The 21,002-nt window shown below is 43.8% G+C and overlaps 1 protein-coding gene across 1 annotated transcript in view; it reads right to left on the bottom strand.

Annotated features, from left to right (window-relative positions):
• The window catches only part of DGKQ (diacylglycerol kinase theta), an 83,670-nt gene that overhangs the window by 8,384 nt on the left and 54,284 nt on the right, over positions 1-21,002 (bottom strand). The window contains 10 exon segments of the mRNA XM_048932085.1: positions 657-768; positions 1,793-1,939; positions 6,530-6,630; positions 8,022-8,203; positions 9,223-9,371; positions 10,642-10,793; positions 17,591-17,706; positions 19,366-19,404; positions 20,252-20,402; positions 20,657-20,718. Of these exon segments, the coding sequence (XP_048788042.1) occupies positions 657-768; positions 1,793-1,939; positions 6,530-6,630; positions 8,022-8,203; positions 9,223-9,371; positions 10,642-10,793; positions 17,591-17,706; positions 19,366-19,404; positions 20,252-20,402; positions 20,657-20,718 (1,211 nt within the window).

Raw genomic sequence — 21,002 nt, 5'->3', positions numbered from 1 at the left:
AAGGTACGTTATCATAAAACACAGAGGAGCTTTGCCATACTCAACTCCATATTCGTCTTCAACTACTGGATCAGTGTTAACCACAGAAGTCAACTTTGCTTCCAAAATTCGTCCTGGTGAATGTGTACAGATACCAAACACGAAGGCCAAAACCTTTACAAAAGTAATGCATTCCATAACATCCATGTGTATTTGTGTCCCATGCCTACATACGCATGTAGCCTCTGAACCACACTCTTTTAACATGCTCTTCATAATTCTCACGCTTTTCATGCAGCCACGAGTTTCTTCACTTTCCATTCTGTCTGCTGTCGTCTTATATCTAAATATGGGTCTTCCAAGGAGGCTAACACACAGGCTACCAGGCCCTGCAGCCAGGAATGGGCACAGCAATTACAGCTAACTCCTGAACATCTCTTTGCAGACAGCTGATGCTGCCGTGAGCTCTGTTTATGGTCTATAACCATTTCTGTACTATATAACAAGAACCTGAACAAATAATTCTATAATAATTCCAGCACTGATGCATACCTGCTAGGACTGTTCACCTTTCAGATGCAGTTTATTATGAAAATAAATCAATCTGAGAAGAGTATATTTACCAGAGAGGCTCACTGAAATGTATTTCCTCTATTTGCAGCAGAGTGACAACCTACCATGTGAACAACGCCAGTGACACCAACAACTTCCAGCAGGCCATCATCAATGCGTGGTTTCTCAAAGCGGTCATCACTGTCAGTGCCCCAGAGATCAGCTCCAGACCCCCAGCTGCACAGAGAACACACACAGTGACCAGCCCACCTGGGACCTCTGCTCTGCCAGGATTCAAAAGCTCAGCACTCTGCTCATCTCCAGAGGGAGGGAGAAGTCGAGCTTTCCTGCACTAAGAGCAAGAAATGCTCTCCTAGAATTTGGAAGCATTCTGTCGAGGTCGTTGGGGAACGAGAGAAACTTCTGCATTTTGTGCAGTATTGACCTTCTTCATTCTTATAACTTGCTTATTCTTTAGGTGCACTGCCTGCCCAGTGCTAACTCTGATCTCCACAGCTCTCCTATGCAACATATGCATGAGTGTGCACATGTCTGTGTGTGTATATAAATACAAGTGAACCACAGAATTATCCCACACTGGATGGGACCCACAGGGATCACCATATCCAACTCCTGGCATATGAATGAAAAGATGAAACACATTCAAAGCAGACTGAAATCACATACAGAGAGGTTTAAGGCTAGAGCATATTTGAAAAAAAAACAGTATAGCTGCACTAATGCATTGCTGTTATTACACAAATTAAAAAACATCACTCTTATCACCAGCAAATTTAAGGAAGTCACATTTCCTACAGCTTTCCCTCCAGCTCCCTGCTGGTGTCTGTGCAGCGTCTGCAACAGTGCCAGCATTTTCAGAGGTGTGGGCTTTCCACAGCTATCCAGAAAACAGCATCACCAACTCCACACACATCTGTCTCCAGTGATGATACAGTTACTAATTACTGTTAGGACAGGGGAGAAGTAGCAGCTGTACTGGGGTTTGCACTGGGAAAACAAGGTAGTAACACCTTTTATTGGAGCACGATTGTGAGTTTTAAAGGGTCAGAAAAAAACACTGTTAGAATGGTGTTGAGAGACTCCACAGGCATCACTGCAAGCCCAGAGCTTGGCAATAACCAAAATTACACTTTAACAATGACCTGCCCGTCCACACTGTGGAGATGCTCAAAGAGAAAGCACCGCTGCCACATGTATATGCAGGTACGTCTCCACAGAGGTTACTTTCTCTCCTTTTTACCTGGGTATGTTAATAAAAATGAGTCCTTCTATGTTTGGTAGCTCCACCTCTCGCTGGTCAACCTGAAGCTTTATGTCCTTATGAAGGTTTCTGGTATGGCTTATCTTCTGCAGCCCAACTTTCACATAAACTCCTTTGTTGTGAAACCTAGGAGCAGACAAGCATCATGTCAGCACACACTAGCACTGTTCTCAGCAGGTATGCTTGAAGAGTTCTTTGACTAAAAACCTCTATGAATTCTTACAGCTTTATTACAGAAAGAAAGCTAAGCCACAAAGTGCTACCTAATACATCTTTTATTTAAGAGAGGAACTGTGCTGTGAAGGCCCGTGGAGATACAGAGATGCAGAAAGTTCGACAAGTAAACTTTTGGGCTGAAAAACTGTAATGCTGGTTAGGACCTCGGAGTCCTCATGGAACATTCTGAACTGCTTCATCATGCGCTGACAAAATAATCAAAGCACAAAGTCAAGGCACAAACATTTCTGAGTTTGGACTTTATGTATTGCTCGTTCAGTTAAGCCAGGCTCAGCTGTGGAAACTGAAAATATGCTTTGTAGTGTTAATCAGTGACAGAGCTCTATGGTATCTAATTTTGGAGTAAAAAAAGATGAGGAAGATTTTACGGCATCCCTAGAGACGTCAAAATATTTTAAGTTATGTAAACAAACACTGGTCTTTTCTTCTATAATGGAAACACTGAGATATGCAGCAACCTTAAAGAGCCCTGAAATAAAAAGCATCAATTTCCATTATTTCACCCTGCGAGCACAGCGCTGTCACTGGAATCCAACCCACAGAACATCCCTAACATCATGTCTGAGTTATGTTCATGTGGTGACGACAGCCAGCTCAGCACGTGGCTCCAAGTCCACTCTCCAGGCAGAGACTGTTCAGTTCTTTCAAACTATTACACTGGGAATGATTCACTGTACATGTTAACAGTCTTAAAAAGTTGAGATAAAGATATCTGATGTAAGACCATTGGGCATCTGCCTCCACTCCAGACAAGGCCAAGAGATGCGTCTGTGCTAAAACAGGCTTTGTCTAATTTGAATGTATTAACTACAATTGAAAAATAATACAGCTAAGAAACAAAACACTTCAAGTACCCCCAAGAAATCAGAACTCCAGTTACATCAAGAGAGAACCTGAGGAAACAAAAAGAATACGACAGAGAGCTGTAACTGCAGACACAGTTCTCAACTGCGTGACTGCAAAGAAAGCACTACAGACCTCAGAGTCCACGGGACACGCTGGCACACAGCAAAGAGCAAAAACTGCCAAAGACAAAAGCCTATCACTACATTCTTCTACATACATTCCATTTCAGCTAGGAACTGTGTCAGGACACAGAGGAAAAGAGAAAATTAGACTTCTGTATCATTACCATGCCAAAATCTACCTTGTGGCTTTGAAGGGGGCAGACTTTATGATTAAAAGTTAGCCAGGCTTGGGAGGGTGAGCCTTGCACACCCAATTAGACAGAGATACTGCTCTTTTTTGAGTATCCTCATGTAGGGCATGATTTGGTGGAAGGAGTGCCAACCAAAGTCTGTTGCTAGCTCTGCTGAACAACAAACTAACTCCAGGTCTATAAATATCTAAATATCTAAGTTGTGGGGGGCAGAATGGCGAGGCCGGACTCTTTTCAGTGGTGAGTGGAGACAGGACAAGGGGAAACGGCCGGAAACTGCAGCATAGGAAGTTCGGCACAAACATGCGCAAGAACTTCTTTACAGTGAGGTGACGGAGCACTGGAACAGACTGCAGGGAGGTGGTGGAGTCTCCTTCTCTGGAGATGTCCAAGACCTGCCTGGATGCTGACCTGTGCGACCTGCTGTAGGGAACCTGCTTTGGCAGGGGGTTGGACTCGATGAGCTCTGGAGGTCCCTTCCAACCCCTACAATTCTGTCATTCTGTGAACTTGCCCATTTGGCAGAAAGAAGCATCATCTCCTAAAGTAAACCCAAATATAGCATTCAGATAGTAGCTGAACCACATTTAATTGGCAATACAGGGAAGACTAGTCATCTTCGAAGCACTTTATTTGTGCTCACTGGCTTCAAGGTCTGTACTGCAACATAAGGCTCACACTGCTGTGAATGGCACTGGGGATGAGGGGGAGAGCAGGGCCTCCTGTGCAGGGTTGTCCCCATGGAGCCGCGGCTCTCTGCGTAAGCTCGGCTGCAACACTGCACCATTATGTCACCCCAGAATTATTTGGAACGTTCTGGAGTACAGATACTGAGGTAACATCCCACTGCTCTGATCAGTGTGGAGACTTGGCCTATTCAGCCCAGGAATGGCCCTTTGGTTTGTTTTTCTGCAAGCATTGCACTACAGAAACAGCCAGCATTCAAATATGAATACTAGGAATGAAGGCAGATGCCCTGATCCTCAGTTTTACACCATGGGAACACTCTCATAAAACCTGACACCCAACACACACTGGCTTTGACACTGCCAAAACACCGTGCTGTGTTTGCAACTGATCACCACTGCACTGTGAGCTCCCAGACCCAGGAATGGAGTCTGGAGTCTGCAAAGACACCGCACAGCATGGCGCCAGGGAGCTCAGAGTTCTCACAACACTGACCAACCTAAGGTATCGAATCAGAGAGAGCACACATGCACATTTTCTTCCATGCAGACTCTGACTGCACCACCCAACATCCCCATCTTGCATGCAGCACTGCTTGTGTGACAGCTACTGCTGTGTTTGGTGTTCAATCACCACGCTTTTCAGTTAATTCACTGAAAAAAAGAAGGGTGAGCTCATCTGGCTGGCAAGAGAGTGTGCATTTGCATATGCTGGGAAAGGGGAAAGCAGAAGTTTTAACAGTTATCATTACAGATGCTGAAAGGCCGCAATTGTGCCAGTAGCATTAGTCTGCAGAAGCTGCTCGTCCCTGTGAAACAATACTTCAGCATCAATTGGTAATTCATACTTCTTTCTCAGACCCTGAATCACAGAACCATACAGTCTTTTAGATTTGCAAAAAAAAACCCCAAACCACCAAAGCGCTGTTTTTCCCACACGCTCTCCAAGATATTCTTGCACCATGTCCAAATAGGCATGTTGAAGCTGCAAGAGGGATATCAAGTCACTGCTCACTGCACTGCAGATGCTGCACACCACGTGATGCTAAAGATGAGACAGATTAAAAGCGCACAGGGAAATAAAGATCAAAGGATAACTCCTAAATATTGTGTCAGTAAGGAGAACATCAGTATCTTACTCAACACTTTAGGAGATATATGAGCAACATCTGCATTGATAAAACATGCAAGAACGGTGAGATCAGAGAAGATTCTTAATAGATGAGACTGGAACACTATGCAGCTGTAATAGCTTGTTCTGGCAACTGAGAGGATATTAGCTTGCAAACATACAGAGTAAAGAGCAGTCAAGAACAACTCCTATGAAGGGTTACTGATTAATTACACAAATGTGATTTTTTTCTCTCATCGGGTTCAATAATTACAGGAACAAAAACAAGTGCTGTTATTGATTCATCTGCATGCTTTTTATCAAAGAAGGGCTTGGGCTGGAAGGAACCCCAAGTATCACCAGGTTCCAAGTTTCAGTAGCCAACCCTCAGATCAAGTGCTGGATCAGGTTGCCCACAGCCCCATCCGACCTGGCCTTGAACACCTTCAGGGATGGGGCATCCACAACCTCTCAGAGCAACCTGCCCCAGCACCTCACACCCTATCAGAAAAAAACCTTCCCCCTGACATCTAAATGCCCCCTCCTTTAGTTTAAAACTCCTTTGGTTTTAAAACTATCTTGTCCCATCAAAATCTACCCATGTAGAAATTTGATTTCCCTCCTGTTTATAATCTACCTTTAAATACTGGAAGGCTGCAGTGAGGTTCCTCCTTCTTCAGACTGAACAAGCCCAGTTCCCTAAACTTTTCCTCATAGGAGAGGTGCTGCAGCCCCTGATCATCTCTGTGGCTCCTCTGGACCCTCTCCAACAGCTCTGTCCTTGTACTGGGGGCTCCAGCCCTGGACGCAGTGCTGCACATGGGGCCTCACAAGAGCAGAGTAGAGGGGATGATCACCTCCCTGTCCCTTCTGGCTGCCCCTCTGCTGATGGAGCCCAGGACACCATCTGCCTTCCGAGCTGCAAGGGCACACTGCTGGCTCATGGTTAGTTTTCATTCCTAAGCCCTTCTCATCAGGGCACCTCCCAAGGACTTCTTCTCCCAGTTTGCATACATAACTGGGATTGCTCTGACCCAAGTACAAAACCTTACTGCACTGCCTCGCTTGTGACTCAGAGATATTTTAAAAATTGTAATGACCAGCATGCATGCAGATACTGCCACAGCACTGCATGAGGGTGGCAAACACACAGCGTGCAGCAGCATTGCCTTCTCTCCTGCTAAAGGCTTTCAATGGGATATTTCCAATAACTTGAAATTTTACTGAATTTGACATTGAAGTCATTGGCAAGTAAGTACAGTGAATAATAATAACAGGGCTTCCAAAAAACTTATCTTATGTTCTCTCTTGGAACACAAAGGAAAAAAAAAGGAAAAACAAAAAGGCAAACCAATTGTACGCCTAAGAGTTCATGGCTTCTTTAACTCCTGCCTGTTCCAGTTTTGCCTCAAGCAACATTATTTGTGAACACTTGTAGCAAGATTATCAGCCACAGCATAAATTGGAAGCTCTGGGATACTACATAACTTCCAGCTCCCCTTTTCTGTTTTCCCCAGGATTACCTGCTATTAAATTTCCCTGGTTCTTCTTCTCTAGCATGATGAAAGTCCAAGCTCAACTCTGCATCAATGCCAAGACCGCAGTAATTGTTCATCTGTACAATCTGTCAAAAAAAATAATAAATAAATAAAAAGGGGAAGAATTATTTGTATTATTTCCTCAAGGCTTACATTCCTAAATGCAGAGGTTCCAAAACTCTTCAACAAAAGGAAGACCCGTAGATTATTCTTCCAAGTTATTTGCATCTTGACAAATTCAGGAACGTTTTCCAGAAAAACAGCACTAAAAATAAAGCAGTTGTTTATATGTACTGTCATTATTCCCAAGTTATTACGAATTTCAACACTTAATCTTATTTCAAGAAATGAGTATAATAAGGCAGACATAAAAATAAATGCAGAAATAAAGCCAACCCAGCTTCTCAAAGCGAAGAAGTTCTATGCAACAGCTACATATAAATTACTAAACACTAATACCACTATTATTTTTGGCAGCAACCCCATGCCACGAGTTCAGAACTTGACTTCACCTACTCAGCTGCATTTTAAATAGCTCCCTATATAACAACCTCAAGGTTCTGCAGATCCCTACTATTTTTCCTATTGATCCTTCCTTTGTATGCCAGCTCACTCCACAGCTTTTCTATCAAGGCCAGCCCTTGATTCCCACACCTTCAGTCTCTAAGAAGCAGATCAGGAACACTCAGGGCAGATCTAAATAAAAATACCCAGAACATCAGCAGCTTAAGTTCTCTGACCCACACAATGCCTGTGACTTTCCAGCAACTACACAAAAATGCTGGACAAGGACTACCGTTATTACAGCTTTCTTTTTTCTTTTCGCTCCCCCTTCTTCTACCCAGTTTCTTGATTCTGTCAGAAAATAAACAGAACCAGTATCCACAAAAGCTCTGAAATCACCATTCACAATCAACGCCTTTATTTTCCTCAACAGAAACAAGAAATGCAAACCAAAGTTCAGGGCCTTTTCCTCCAAGAATATAAAACAGACGCTGCATTTACAGCAGCACGAAGGCAGTGTGATGACAGGAGGATTTACCTCCTCTGTATTTCTGTAACTTACAGTTATTTTTTGAGCTGTAACAAGAAAGACCACACTAGTCTAATACGCAGTTTTTTGCTCAAGTTTCACTAGTCTTATGGGAAGTGTTTGGCCTCCCTTACTTGAGAAATGCATTTCTCAAATGTAAATGCAAAACAAATAGGCATGCCATTGACATGTAAATCTTTACATTAATGTGCTATCAGATACTTTTTGCCAAGCAATAAAGAAAGGTGTTCTGCGACCAACCATCCCACCAGAACTGAAGAGCTGGACCCAGGCACAGCACTATCTTCACTAAGAAATACTCACTAAGGCCCGAGCAGTGGTAAGTGAGCAGCAGGAGATCAGCCACGCCAATAACTGCATTTCTTCTGACTTCAAGAGAACGAGTGTTTCTGCAAGTCAAACCCAAGCCAAACCTCATCTCACCTTGGGGGGCTCAGGTTCTGCCATGCCATTCTCTGCACCTTCAGCGGGCTCTTCAGCATCCAACAGAATAGTCCAGCGGTCCATCAGAACGTCGTCTGCTTCATCCACGGAAACCAAGATGGAGTAGGGGTCCTCCCCACTGTAGCCAGCTCCCCAGCGCAAAACTCGTCCTAAGTCATTACCTGGGCACCAACAAAAAGCCCCAAAATGTGACGGCATTTTTAAGTTAGCTACAAAGCACCAACAACTCCTTCAGCTCTGCTCTATAAATAACTGTGAAGTGCTCGAAGTAAGTCATGAAAGCAGCACAACTGGACTGAAAAGTCAGCCAACCATAAAACATACCCCAGCATTACGGCTGCCTGTTGTGCTTTGTGTCACACACAGATATTCTGCTTCATTTGAAAAATTCTGAAAAACGCAAAGGAAGAAACTGTTACCAAGTCAGCACACAGCTGAATTCACAGCCCCGCAGTGCAGCACTGGTTGTCAAGGGGAGAATATTTTGGCCTCTCCAAGTGCTATCCACTCGGACACGGCCACAGCAATACCGTAGCTCCTTCTCACTCAGGAAGCACGACCAGCTGGCAAGCAGATCCCTGTGCATGCTATCCACAGCTGGCTAACGAGTCCTGGCATCCTCAGCAGTGGTTTGTCAGGTGGATACATGAAGGCAAACCTTCTGGAGGATGAGCAGGCACAAGGCCTCAGGCAGGGATCCATCCGGATTTCCAGCTGCTGGACCAGTGCAGAAGCTGCACGCAGACCAGTCAGGAGCAACGTGCTGGGCCACTGAATGCCTCTCTCTGAGCCACATCCCAGCTGGATAACTTCTCCAGGGACAAAACAAAGGGAATATTTACTGAAGACTACATGCATTTAACTTTGCGGCAGGCACACCTTCAGACTGGGTAGGAGAGATCAGATCCACACTATACTAGAAAACAAGCTTTAAAAGCATGTGGGTCAATACCTGCTGAACACAAGCTAATAGAACCCTGAGCCACGTGGGAAGATGTTCCTGCTGTCTGCCTCCAAGCCCATGTTCCCATGTTCATTACTTAGAGCTTATGCCCATGACAGTCCCTCCTCCCAGCAATTAGTGCTCCCAAACACAACACAGAAAGTCCACGGAGAATGAAGGCAAGGTCTTCAGCACACACTGAGCAGTCATCAACCTAGCGCTTGTCCCAGTTCTCACCTGTTCCCAGAGGCAGGATGGCAACAGAAGGCTCTGAGCACACCAGCTTGTGCCTGATCTCCTCCAGTGCACCAAGAACCCAACCCACGGTGCCATCACCTCCGCACACCAGCACTCGGAAGGAGGGGACTTTGGAGAACGTATGAAACCTCCATTTAGAAACAAAGCCAAGGGGAAAAGAAGCGTTACAATGCAGTGCAAAAAAAGCAGTCCCTACTTATGTTATTTAACGTAACACATTATAGCTGAATTCTTAAAAAAGAGTGAAAACCACACTCTCCTACGACTTTCTGCAGCTGGAGACCAATTGTTAATCACTTGTTTCCTCACCAAATAGGTCAAATTGTTCATAGTTTCCAAATGAACATCTTAAATCTTTGCAGAGGTTTTGAATTTTTTTTTACTTAGTCATTCCTGAGCTGCCAAGTGTGCAATGTTGATAGGACTTTTTGTTCATAGTACTATTTTGTTTGTTCTCACTCTTTTTGGCCTTTCATCCTACACAACAGGACTGCAAAATAATTTCTACTCACATCTCATGACAAGCAGTAAGCAAGGAGAAGCATTCTGCTGTACATCTACAGAAATACTTCATGGGGAAAGCAAAATGAACTAACTACCACAGCTGCAGTCTCAACTACGTTAGAAACACAACAAAATTACAAAACTCAGACCAAAAAGTTTGTGCAACTTGTTTAACTTGCTTCCTGCATAGGCTACATTTCTCTCTTGAAAGCATTTGTTTTGAAGGTTGAGTCACAAGAGTTCTTTGTTAAAAACGCAGTGCATAACGAGGCTACTCCAAGTAGGCTGCAATCACTGCCTTCAGTTTTATGAAGTGTTAACAAAATGGTGCTGATTAAATCTAGTAATCACTTAGTGCCTCCCTGCAATCACACTACGTTCTGTATCTCAGGGTGAGAAACGCTGCAGCTGTGACTGGGCAGGCCCCGTTAATTCTGCAACTGTGGCCAACTTTCAAGAGACAAAATAGAAAACTTTATTATACTTCCCTGTTCGTTTCCACGGCACGTTAGAAGAAATGAAAGCAAAAATGAGCATTTTTGTAAGGCAACATGACATTTTTCTTTTGGTATCCATTTATTTACAAAAGACTACTGTTTTCAGTCATAAGTGTATTTGCATTAATTGTAAAGGACACGTGAGTTTCCTAGGCGTGGGATCTGTTAGACTTGATAAACGTACATACGTCGGGAACTAATCTGTTCTCTGCACAGAAAAGGAAAGTCTGTTTAAATACCAGTAAGAACCAGTTTGATTCTCTACTCTGCTGTCCAGGCAAAGAACAGACACAATTAATATCCTTACAAGAACAGAATCTGATCTTGCCTGAAGAGAAGCCATCACAAAACACCTAACAAAGTCACATCAATAACCAGAAAAAACATTACAACATACCCAGGCAAAGGACCACCATTGGTAAGCTCAAAGACCTGATGTGGATTCAGCAGCTTTCTGAAGCAGTACAGCAGATCCCGGCCTTTCAGACCACCGCTTTTTGGATTCACAAATACGAGCAGTGGCCAGCAGTTCTGCGGGATCTTGGAAGCCTGGATGAAGGAAAGAAAGCATTAGCCAAAACCACAACCAGGAAGGAAGATTACTACTGCATCTCAAAAGTCTTTACTGATAATTCCTTGATGCTTATGGAAAAAAAAAATATCCAGATTCAATTAAAAAAAAAAAAGACTCAACACCCAGACAATTAACAAGGCTAGCTACTGATTTTATCTTTCTGGAAAAGCTTTCATTGATCCACTCCAACTATGCTCAAACTATTAGTTTGGCCTAACGTTAAAATGAAGGTATCACCAACAGCCTTTCTTCCATATCTTCAGTAAAAAGTACATGAGAAAGAATAGTGTGAAGGATAAGGTCATTTCTAGTGGTGCTTATTGACAGGCCAAGGCACAAAGCAGAACACAAGCAGTTCCATGTGAACACGAGGGAAAACTTCTTTATTACTACGAAGATAACAGAGCACTGGAACAGGCTGCCTAGAGAGACTGGGCAGTCTTCTTCTCCAAAGATATCCAAAAACCCACCTGAATGCTTTCCTGTGCAAACTACTGTAGGAAACCTGCTTCAGCAATGGGTCGGACTAGATGATCTCAGGAGGTCCATAGCATTCTGTGGTGCCATCCTTACACCACTGTGGCTGTCTGCTGGAGGGCGCTGCAAGCACAGAAGTGCTGTGGGCATCCTGATGCCCTTCCAGGAGCCACACTGAGCTCAGTGCCTGCAAGCAGCAGGTGGGGACCTGATGAGACAGCCAATCCACTGCATGGGGATGATGGGGAGAAATATCCCCTCTAGACTGGTCTTCAAACATCCCATCATCCATGACTTACAAATGACTCTAGAAAGACCAGGAAGCATGAAGGCATCTTTTATTCAACCTGTCACAGTGGTGGGTATAAACGATGAGGTGGGTATACATTAAAAGTCCATCAGGCGTTTCAGCAAGTGTGCTCTGAAACAGAAATGTCTGCCACAGTCCCTGAGCAGTGGTAATTTGTATTTACAAACTGGACAGCATTCAGGGAACACTAATTTGGCACACAGCTGACAGGACGGTCCCAGGAAAAAACAACAGCGGTAAAGAGAACTCAATTTAGACATGAATGATTCAGGGGGCAATGAAGAAGCAGCATGATGACAGCTTGCAGACATGTGAAGAGATCTGAACAGCAACAGAGGGAGGAGAGAGCACATAGACAGTGTGCTAACTGTCCATGCTAACTACCAGGACTTGTGAACTGAACCTCAAGCTGCAGAAATGAGTCCACTTTACCAAGTAAAGGTGGGGAAGGAAACTGGCATCCACTGCTGAAATAGCCATGTTACTGCTGCATGTGAGCCAGCTCAGACACTGGAAAGCAAACAGTATTCTGGGGTTTGAATATTGACTTAAGAAATTTCCTCAAATGGTGCTTTTGTGGAGGAGCCAGGCACTAACCCTCTGCCAGATGCGTTAAGATATTGAAGCTGCATAAAAATCTGTCTCCTCTGCATCCCTGCTTGCATGAGAAGCATCCTCTGCCATCAACTGTGACTGCTAGGCACAAAGAGAAAACACAGCAGAAGTGTAATGCCAAGCAAGTGAGAAGGCTGACAGAGGTGAAACACCTTTCTTCTCTTCCCCCCTCCTTCCCCTTGCTTTACTTTTGGCCAAAAAGAGACATTCTTGGTCTCAGACATAACTGTTCTGTGGGGGCAGCGAGTCAGGAGAGCCCAGAACATTTTTGAGCTGCTGGTGGAACAAGAGTGGTGAGACAACCACCCTCACCCGTACTGTGAAGAACGATGAGTCCAAATGGGCCTCACCTGCGTGTTCAGGCTCCACTGGAAAGGAAAGGCACTCACCAAAGCCCAGTGAACAAAAACTGTAATACATTTACGCCTGCTAAGTATACGGAAAGGACCCTTGTAGCCAGTAAAGGAAATCTAAACAAAACACTGTGTGCCACTGCTGCAAAAAGGAAGCACTTCTTGCATGGCAAGGTCAGCAGCTCAAGGATGCTCACATCCAAGGAGAGGGGTGGATTTCCTCCCCTCAAGCCACCTCAGGTATTATACAAACAGTAGGCAGAGGTTGGCTTTTCAGTCAAGCCCTTCTCATGGCTCTATCAGCCACGTTCCACTGTGAAGGCTCCCCTGAATTCTGCCAGCAAGGAAAGGCAGAGTGCTGCTGAATGGAAAAGTTGTTTTTCTCTCTTCAAACCTTTTTCACTTCCTAAATTTGAAAATTTCACCTCCAGTCTTTTCAGCTTGCTGAACAGGCTGTCTGGACCCTCTGCTGTGGTCCACAATCCACACACTCGTGGTGTGTAACAAATGGATGGGTGGGAGGAAGAAGAAGGAAAAAATGAAATAATACTCAGCTGCAAAGTAAACAAAAACTTTTACAGTGAAAGAATCAGAGAACAGAAACCAGCCCAAAACTTACACCCAACACCTTGCTAGAAGATGGATAAGAGCACTTGATTACCTTCTCTTTCTCAAGAAAGTAATTTTTAAAAATCCTGGTTGTGGACATTTAGAAGAGATACCGTAAGCACATGTCTTGTACTGCTTGCTTTTACAGACAGAATCCACACACTGGGTCTAAAAGCAAGCAGCTACAACCACTTACAAAGAACCTCGGGGAACTGTGCTGATTTCTGAGACGTGGTGAATCCCAACACATCCAAAAGCACAGCTGTGTTTTGGAAAGTCATATGAGACCTTACTCAAGCCCCATAACATTGCAAATACGTATTTACAGTTTCCACAAAACTGCCATCTAAATTCCATACTTTCCAAGTGTCAGTACTGTACAAGAAAAAACAAAGGGCAACATCTATGCCGACTGCTGCTGAAAGTCACAAGCAGCAGCAAAGAGCGCCTGGAGCAAACAGGGTGTCTGCACGCAGCATAAACTGAAGAGTCCTGACACACAAACACAGCCTCCTTCCAGTATCTTCCAGCGTAAATCCCCAGTTACAACCATTCCAGGCTGAAAGCGGGGATGCAGACTGAACAAAGTATCCTAGGAAGGGCAGAAGCCTTCTCAAGTGTTACCCTTACGTTTAACTCGCTTCTCACCACTGCTTGTGGTTGAAGGGCTAAGAGGAGCTGCTAAATCCCTCTGAAGGACCGATTTGTAAGAAAACAGCTTTTCTGTAAGGTTAAGAGTCCCAGAACAAATTCCAGGCTTGCACAGAAGATCAGAGCCGCCGCAGCAACGCCTGAAAGGCACAGGTCCCAAGGAGAGCTGCGCTCCGCTCCGCGCAAAGCGGTGCGGGATGCTCCGAGCTGGGACGTGTGACTGATGCTGAGGAGCCCCTTCCTCGCTGTGCTGGAGGAGCAGCGCCTGCAGAGGAGCTGTGTGCGGGCAGGCACTCAGCAGGGAATTCACCGCGTGTTTCTCAGAGGCCGCCAGCAGACGGCGTGTGACTGAGGCACTCTGCAAGGCACTGCACGCTGCTCGACTTGCCAGGATCTGCACCGCGCAGCTCCGGGCTCAGCAAGATACCTACTAGTCGTGCTAATCCCCTCTGTGCTGCACATACCGTGCAGTCCTATCAACCACAGCAGGGAACAAGGCGTTCTGCACCCCAGGCCAGCCAGCTCAAGGCCTATCTTCCAGGCTGCTTCCAGGAGCTACGGAGGTCACTCAGCAATGCAAAAACCAAACCTCTGCAATAAGACTGCCCGCAGCACCCCCCACATGCAAGGACTCCTGCTTCCATTCCTCCAGGAAGGAGGGCTTGAACCTACAGCCCTAAGCAAGGTGTCGGTGCCATCAGGGCAGCAGCTGTGCCACACTGCAGCACCTCCAGCAGCTGCTCCTTATCTTGGAGGAAACCAGAAGGTGGGAAGTAACTCCTTGCAGGGCTGTGGCCAGCTGTGACCAACAGCTGCTGGCAGATGTGACAATACCATGGAAGATCTGGGCTGGCTCTTTAGTAGGTGCACCAAAACCAGTGCGAGTACAGCGTGCACTGGGGATATCACAGACCAGCAAAGCACAGAGCAGATGCTCAAATGCTCCTTTACTTTTGTGTTTTCGTTGAATTTTAAGATGGCTTCTTCTGTTTCCTTCATCTGAAGTTGTAATTTGGAAAAATCACTGAGTAACAAAAACACCGTGGCCTTTCATTTACTACCAATTCTCCTTCTAACACTACAGATCAGAACTTCATCCCCAGTTTCTTGGTACCTCATTCACAAGATGAACGACAGAGCACACATCCTATTACCCAATTCTCGTGAAGGTATTTCCTGTTGCTGCATTTAAATGATTGCATACATACAATACAAACAGGGCCTGGCAGTGTTACAGAATAGTAAGCTGGAAAGGACCTCAGCTGCTCATCCAGTCCAACTGCTATCACAGCAGGATCGACAATCACTCTTCAGTTTGCCCCGGCTAATTAGCAAACAGCAACAGCTGCGTGGCCTAAGCACAAACGGATGGCACTTGAAATGTTAATCATCTTTACTCTTGGCTCATTTTTAGTGAGATGACAAAGCATGAGTGCTGCTCCAAAAGTAATGCTTCCGATTTTATTACTTTGGCCCACGACAGAGGCAGATGTTAGTGGTATGGCAGCAGAGGTTACACATTCCCTCTAAATTTTGTTATCGTGACAGATATCAGCAGAAGGGAACAGTGATGTGGAAAACAAGCCATATTCTGGACAGCTATGCACAACTCATCCCATGAAATGAATAGCAACTCAATTAGCTCATCCAAGCAAACTGGTGGTTTACGACCATGGAACTGTGCAAAAAGCTGAGCAACAGTGTGGCAGCATGAGTAGTATCCCAGAGTTTTTGGCAGGTGAGTCCCACAGTGCTCACAGAGGAACAGAAGGAACATCGTATACAAGTCTGTCACAACCTATTGAATGAATGCAAGTTGAAAGTGACATTTTCCTAGATCACTCCTTTATCAGTGACAACAACCGGTGTCACCTACAAGAGTCAGAGCCAAAACAGCAGTCCACAGAGTGGTGACACATGAATGCCCCATCAGAGAGAAAGCTTTAGCTGGAGCCCTCAGCAGGTAAAGTGATGTGGGATGTGTTTGGAATAGCAAAGGGCTGATCTGACTGAGATGAAGGGTTGAACTTCCAGAGTCAAGCTGCAGAAAAATACAGTTTTTCTCTTGCAACAGTCTAATACCAGGCCCCACAGCAGTGTGAGGTACATTGCCAACCATGGTGGGACTGTCCTGCTACACCCACTGCATCGTCTGGATTTGGCAACTTCTGACTTCCGTCTGTTTGGGCTGATGCAAATATGGTTTGTATGGGCAACATCTTCCTAGCAAGAACACTGTCACAGCAGCTATGGAATTGAAGAAGGGAGGATCAGCTCCACTGGTGCAGATTTTTATGAGCGCAGCATTCAAGCTCCGGTTCATCACTGGCAAAAATGAACAGCTAATGATGGTGACTATGATGAAAAACAGGGTTTCGTGTCTGAGAATTTTCTCTATCAAATAGTGTTGATGTGCTCTTTGCATCTAGTTGTAGAAGCCATGAAAATAAACAGCAGGCATTACTTTAGGAGTGAGGTATGCATAAACAGGACGTGCTCAAATAGAAAGAAAATGTCCGTGTACACATACAGCCCTTCTCTCCTTCCGTATCAGAAATTCATCTACTCAGTCCCCTCAAACAGATTTTCTTAGAAATAACTTGTATCAGGTAAATGATAGCATTATCCATGCTTTCAGTTCCACATATCTGATGTCAGGAGTCCAGACACACAATGAACAGAGTAGATAAACTCAACTTCACACACTGTACACCACATCTAGGCTCATCTCTGTGCTTCGCTCTTTTTGTTCTGCTCCCGGTAACAAGAAGAGTTGAAACCTACTTAGAAGTAAGATTTGTTTCTAACTATCTCACAAAACATAACACCCACATAATCACCCACATTATCACTCTTCTTTTGGAGGAGGGGTAGTACGTCATATTGCCAGCTAAATGTAAGCACTGCCACTAGCATTTACTTAAATAAAAACACTAGCCACCAGAAAACTCTGACAAGCACAGGAGTCATAATATAGTAGGCATGTAAGTATGCAGCTACCAGCCTTGCTATTGCTATTGCACTTGAGATCCTCCCACCTGAAGCTATGTCAGTTCCCACTGCTGTGAAGTTTTCATCCTTCTGTGAAGTTTTAAACAAGTCAAAATAAGACTTTCAGTTCTTTTGCCATAGTACAACTCCAGAAGGACAGTAACTGCAAGATGCTCAGCAGAAAGCAATTAGGGCTACACTGACTTCTGGACAGAACCTATGTTACCTGAGTTCAAAATGGCTTTGCTCAGGGAACCATTTCCCTCTCTCTATCCTGAATCTGCTTCATTAATACAAAGCCTATTAGGAAACCACGGGACTCACAGGAAAGTGGGCCGTAAACACAGAAACATATGGAAATCAAATGTGAATCTATGGAAGGACTCTTGCACAAAGTCTGATCTCCGCATTTTCTTTTGGAAAGAGGGTTTTTTTTTTTAAAACTGCTACAGAATTAAGCTAAAACTATTCCAGCCTTTTTGATCCTAGAAATAAATACGAGAAAAATGAAAATTCTGTTTTTCTGCCCTTTACAGTTTCTGTACTTGTGCTCACAGCTGTTCACAGTTCAATAGCAGGACAAGTGACTTAAGTAACAAACACATCAGATGCACAAAGTGCAAACGCTCAGTATTATCCCACATCCCACTGCTTAACTCAGGTCCTCCCCTGAAAAGCAAACACTTTTGCTCACTTCCTGAGAAAGGAATTGTGAAGGCAGCATTTTTAGTTTGAGACACGAGTTGTAAGTTCTGACATCTCTTACCATAACTTCTGGAATCACCACAGCATTCAGAGGCTTGTCATTGACAGTTGTATCCTTAACTAGCATATATATTCTTTCAGCTTCAGAAAAACATGAAATTTCGAGTACAACAGCTCCTGTAAAGACATGTTTGGTTTTTTTGTATTTCTTATTATTAGAAAATCAACAGTGTTGAATCACAGCAAATGTTTACCCAGGATATTTTTCAGTACAAGTTACTCTATAGCATTTCTGGCTGTTATTACCATTGAGATGGGCTTTCTGTTTTGTTTTTGAAGCTTTCCTTCCTATCTCCAAACACATGCCAGATTTTTAGCAAGCAGCAGTTTGAGGACATGAAGAATTTCAACACAGAACTGATACACATTTGAAGACCTCCCCTGGGATTTAAAAGTAGCACCCATTTCCATACACTGCATTACTTAACAGCCTGCTTTCAAGCTGTGGAAGTGACAAAACCATCAGATTTCCTTTTCTGTCCTTTTTAAAAAATATGGCAGTACCATTCGCTGACAAGATATCAGCAGGAATTATCAGAAGCCAAGATCTTATCTGAGAATCATTTTAAGGCTTTAAAGTTAGAACTTCCACTGGGCAAAGAGAAGCAAATGAAAATAATATACTGGGAAGTTAGTTCAAAGTAAGATACTCAGTGAGGGGGTCGGGCTTTAAAGACATGGCAGGACAAAATCAAAGACATAATGGGCTGCATACGAAATGCAAGCTAGCAACAAAATTGGCTGCTATGACAACCAAAAAATGAGAGTTAGAAAGCATCAGAAACAAAAATATTCAGAAAGTGAAAAAAACTCTTGAAAAAATGCAAAAAAAAGTGAAAAAAATGGTGAAAAACATTTTTACAGCAATAGAATACACACTGGCAGTAACATCAGAAAGAAAAACACATGCAGACAGGTAGACTTGGCTAAATGGAGCAGTGAGATGGGCTCTATTACAGATAAAACTATTCTCTATTCACAGATATGACGAGAAGACACAGATGAAAGCTTTATGCTCTTCCTAATGAGAAGTCAGTATTTACTAACTATGTGGAGATAGCAAAGGAAGCAGAAGCCAGCCTTCAAAACCACGCTACAGGAAGATCCAGTGAGCAGTTATTTGGAAGGTAAGCCTCCCAGAGCACACGGACACCAAGGCCTGAGAGCTCAGGAAAGAAACTGCACGCTTTTCTTTGTGAGCTGCCCCAGATGCTGACCCACAGCTGACTGCTGCAGTAATGCTGCACAGAGGCAGCGCTTCAGCAGCTCTCAGCAGCCCTGCCACTCCTCAGCCAGGTTACATCCATACAGCAAAAGCAAAGCAGCAGCTCAGAGAAGCCTGCTCCAAGGAAGAACTGCTGATTCTCTTCAGATTTCCAGCCACTGGATCCCAGTTCAGTATTATGCTGAGCTGTGATCTGTGTCAAACTGACCCACCCAGCTAAAGAGCAGCACCAGTTTTAGCGCTGCAAAGACAGAACGGAGAGAAAGCCCTCAGAAGTGCTTTAGGAGCACTGCTCAGCTCAAGTGGGACCTCCAACCTCATTGTTATGAGAGATTATTACCGCTTTCTGGTGCAGGTGGCATGAAGCTAACCTTTTAGTAATAAGGTAACACTCATCCCCTGCTCTTCATAAATATAATGTGTTAGATTTCATCGGTAGGGCTTTTTGCTTATGAAGCATGAGTAAAGTACTTGGAGCTTGAAACCTCTACTGTAAGGCTGCAGTTTTGAAAACAGACTTTGTTTGCAATACTTAAAATCTTAATGCTTACCTTGTGCTTGATAAACATGACTCAGAGATACTACGTTTGCTGCAAAGGGCAAAAATATAAACACATAAAACCTCGGGTACATTTAGAGTAAATATTTAAAATATTTTTAAAAGTTACACAAATACAATATAAATAAATACTAAAAGTTATACAAATACGTAGGGAATCTCCAGCTAACACTTTCCCTCTGCTAAGTTTACTTTGCTACTTAGAAAAGCTAAACTGATTTTCATAAAAGATGGGTATGTATTATCCCAGGCATTTAGTTTAACTCCTCCTGAAGTTACATAAAAAATTGGGAAAAACGCTTCTTTTCCTGAAACAAGAAGCTTGATATTTTCCTGATACTGTTTACAGAATGCACGGTTGACAGAGCAAAATTAATTGCACTGCTTTGAAAAGGGAAAACAGATTCTTTTCACTGGGTGCTCGCCTGTACGTGCACACACAGAGCTCACGTTTCTCTGTCACCAGGGACAAAGGGCATGGAGAATATGGAGGACAGCTCATGCAAAAAAATCAGTCAATACTGCTAAGGAACATCTACGCATGAAGAATTAAACTGCACTGCTATAATTTGCAAAGTGTAAGGTATATTTGGTCAACTTCTAAAAAATGGTATTTTCACTAAAAAAAAACCTGGTACAGTCACATATAACTCAAGTCATGTAGCAATCATCCTTTGAATAATGAGCTGTCAGATCTTTTGTGCAGCCATCAGCATGCTAATGTAAGTAAAAAGCTCCCTTCAGGGTAGCTGGCAGACAGATTTTTGTAACAGAATCACAAGGTACAAAGAAAAACAGTAAGGAGCAACAGACACTACTTCACAAAAAAGCTTTGTGTATAACGGGGAGCAGATCTCAGATCACAGCTGTTTACTTACTTTTGATAGCTAATTCATCCTTGAGAATATTCATGTACTCTTCAGGAGAAAGCAGAGGTGGGAGCCCACCAACAAACATATTTACTTGTACAGCGGCTTTACTGTTCTCCACTATGTAAAACCTTGTTTGATTCATCTGGCGTACTGAAATCTGCCAAAGTAAAAAATATATACATATGAATGACATGAAATTTTGTGAGCAGGCAACAAAATTCCAGATTCTTCTGCACTTAGTGACACAGCCTCTACAGATGGATCATAAACAGCAACAAACTTTAGTCCAAGCGTTTGGCTTCTCTACAGATGAGCCATGTGGGACAGTAACTCAGCACTATTTTTCTTCTGTAACAAAGGGGACACCCCAGTTGCTATAAAAGAGGGATTTTTCTTCTCTTTCAGATATACCTTTCTTATGTCTTCAAGTCTGTGTAGAATCAGCTCCTGATTGTCCAACACCATGCGCTGAACTAGAGACAGAAAGAACACTGGTCAGGTTAACATCAGGCTCAATTTAAACACACAAATACATCACCAAAATTTGAGGGAACATTCAGAACACGGCGTACACCTAACATCAAGGAATACACAGACCTGAGCCACTCTTGTCCAGAGACAAACCATGAAGGTACTGAATTTGTTCACAGCTCTTAGACACCTTTGTCTCTGAAGGCATGCAAAAGACAAGCGATCCTCTGTTACGAAGCCAACTGCTAGACACTGGAAGACTTTAAAACTACATTTCCTGACAACT

Source organism: Lagopus muta, chromosome Z, assembly GCF_023343835.1.
Source record: "Lagopus muta isolate bLagMut1 chromosome Z, bLagMut1 primary, whole genome shotgun sequence".
In the NCBI taxonomy this organism is placed as follows: domain Eukaryota; kingdom Metazoa; phylum Chordata; class Aves; order Galliformes; family Phasianidae; genus Lagopus; species Lagopus muta.
The sequence above is the reverse complement of the archived record's forward strand: the minus strand, read 5'-3'. Positions and strand labels throughout refer to the sequence as shown.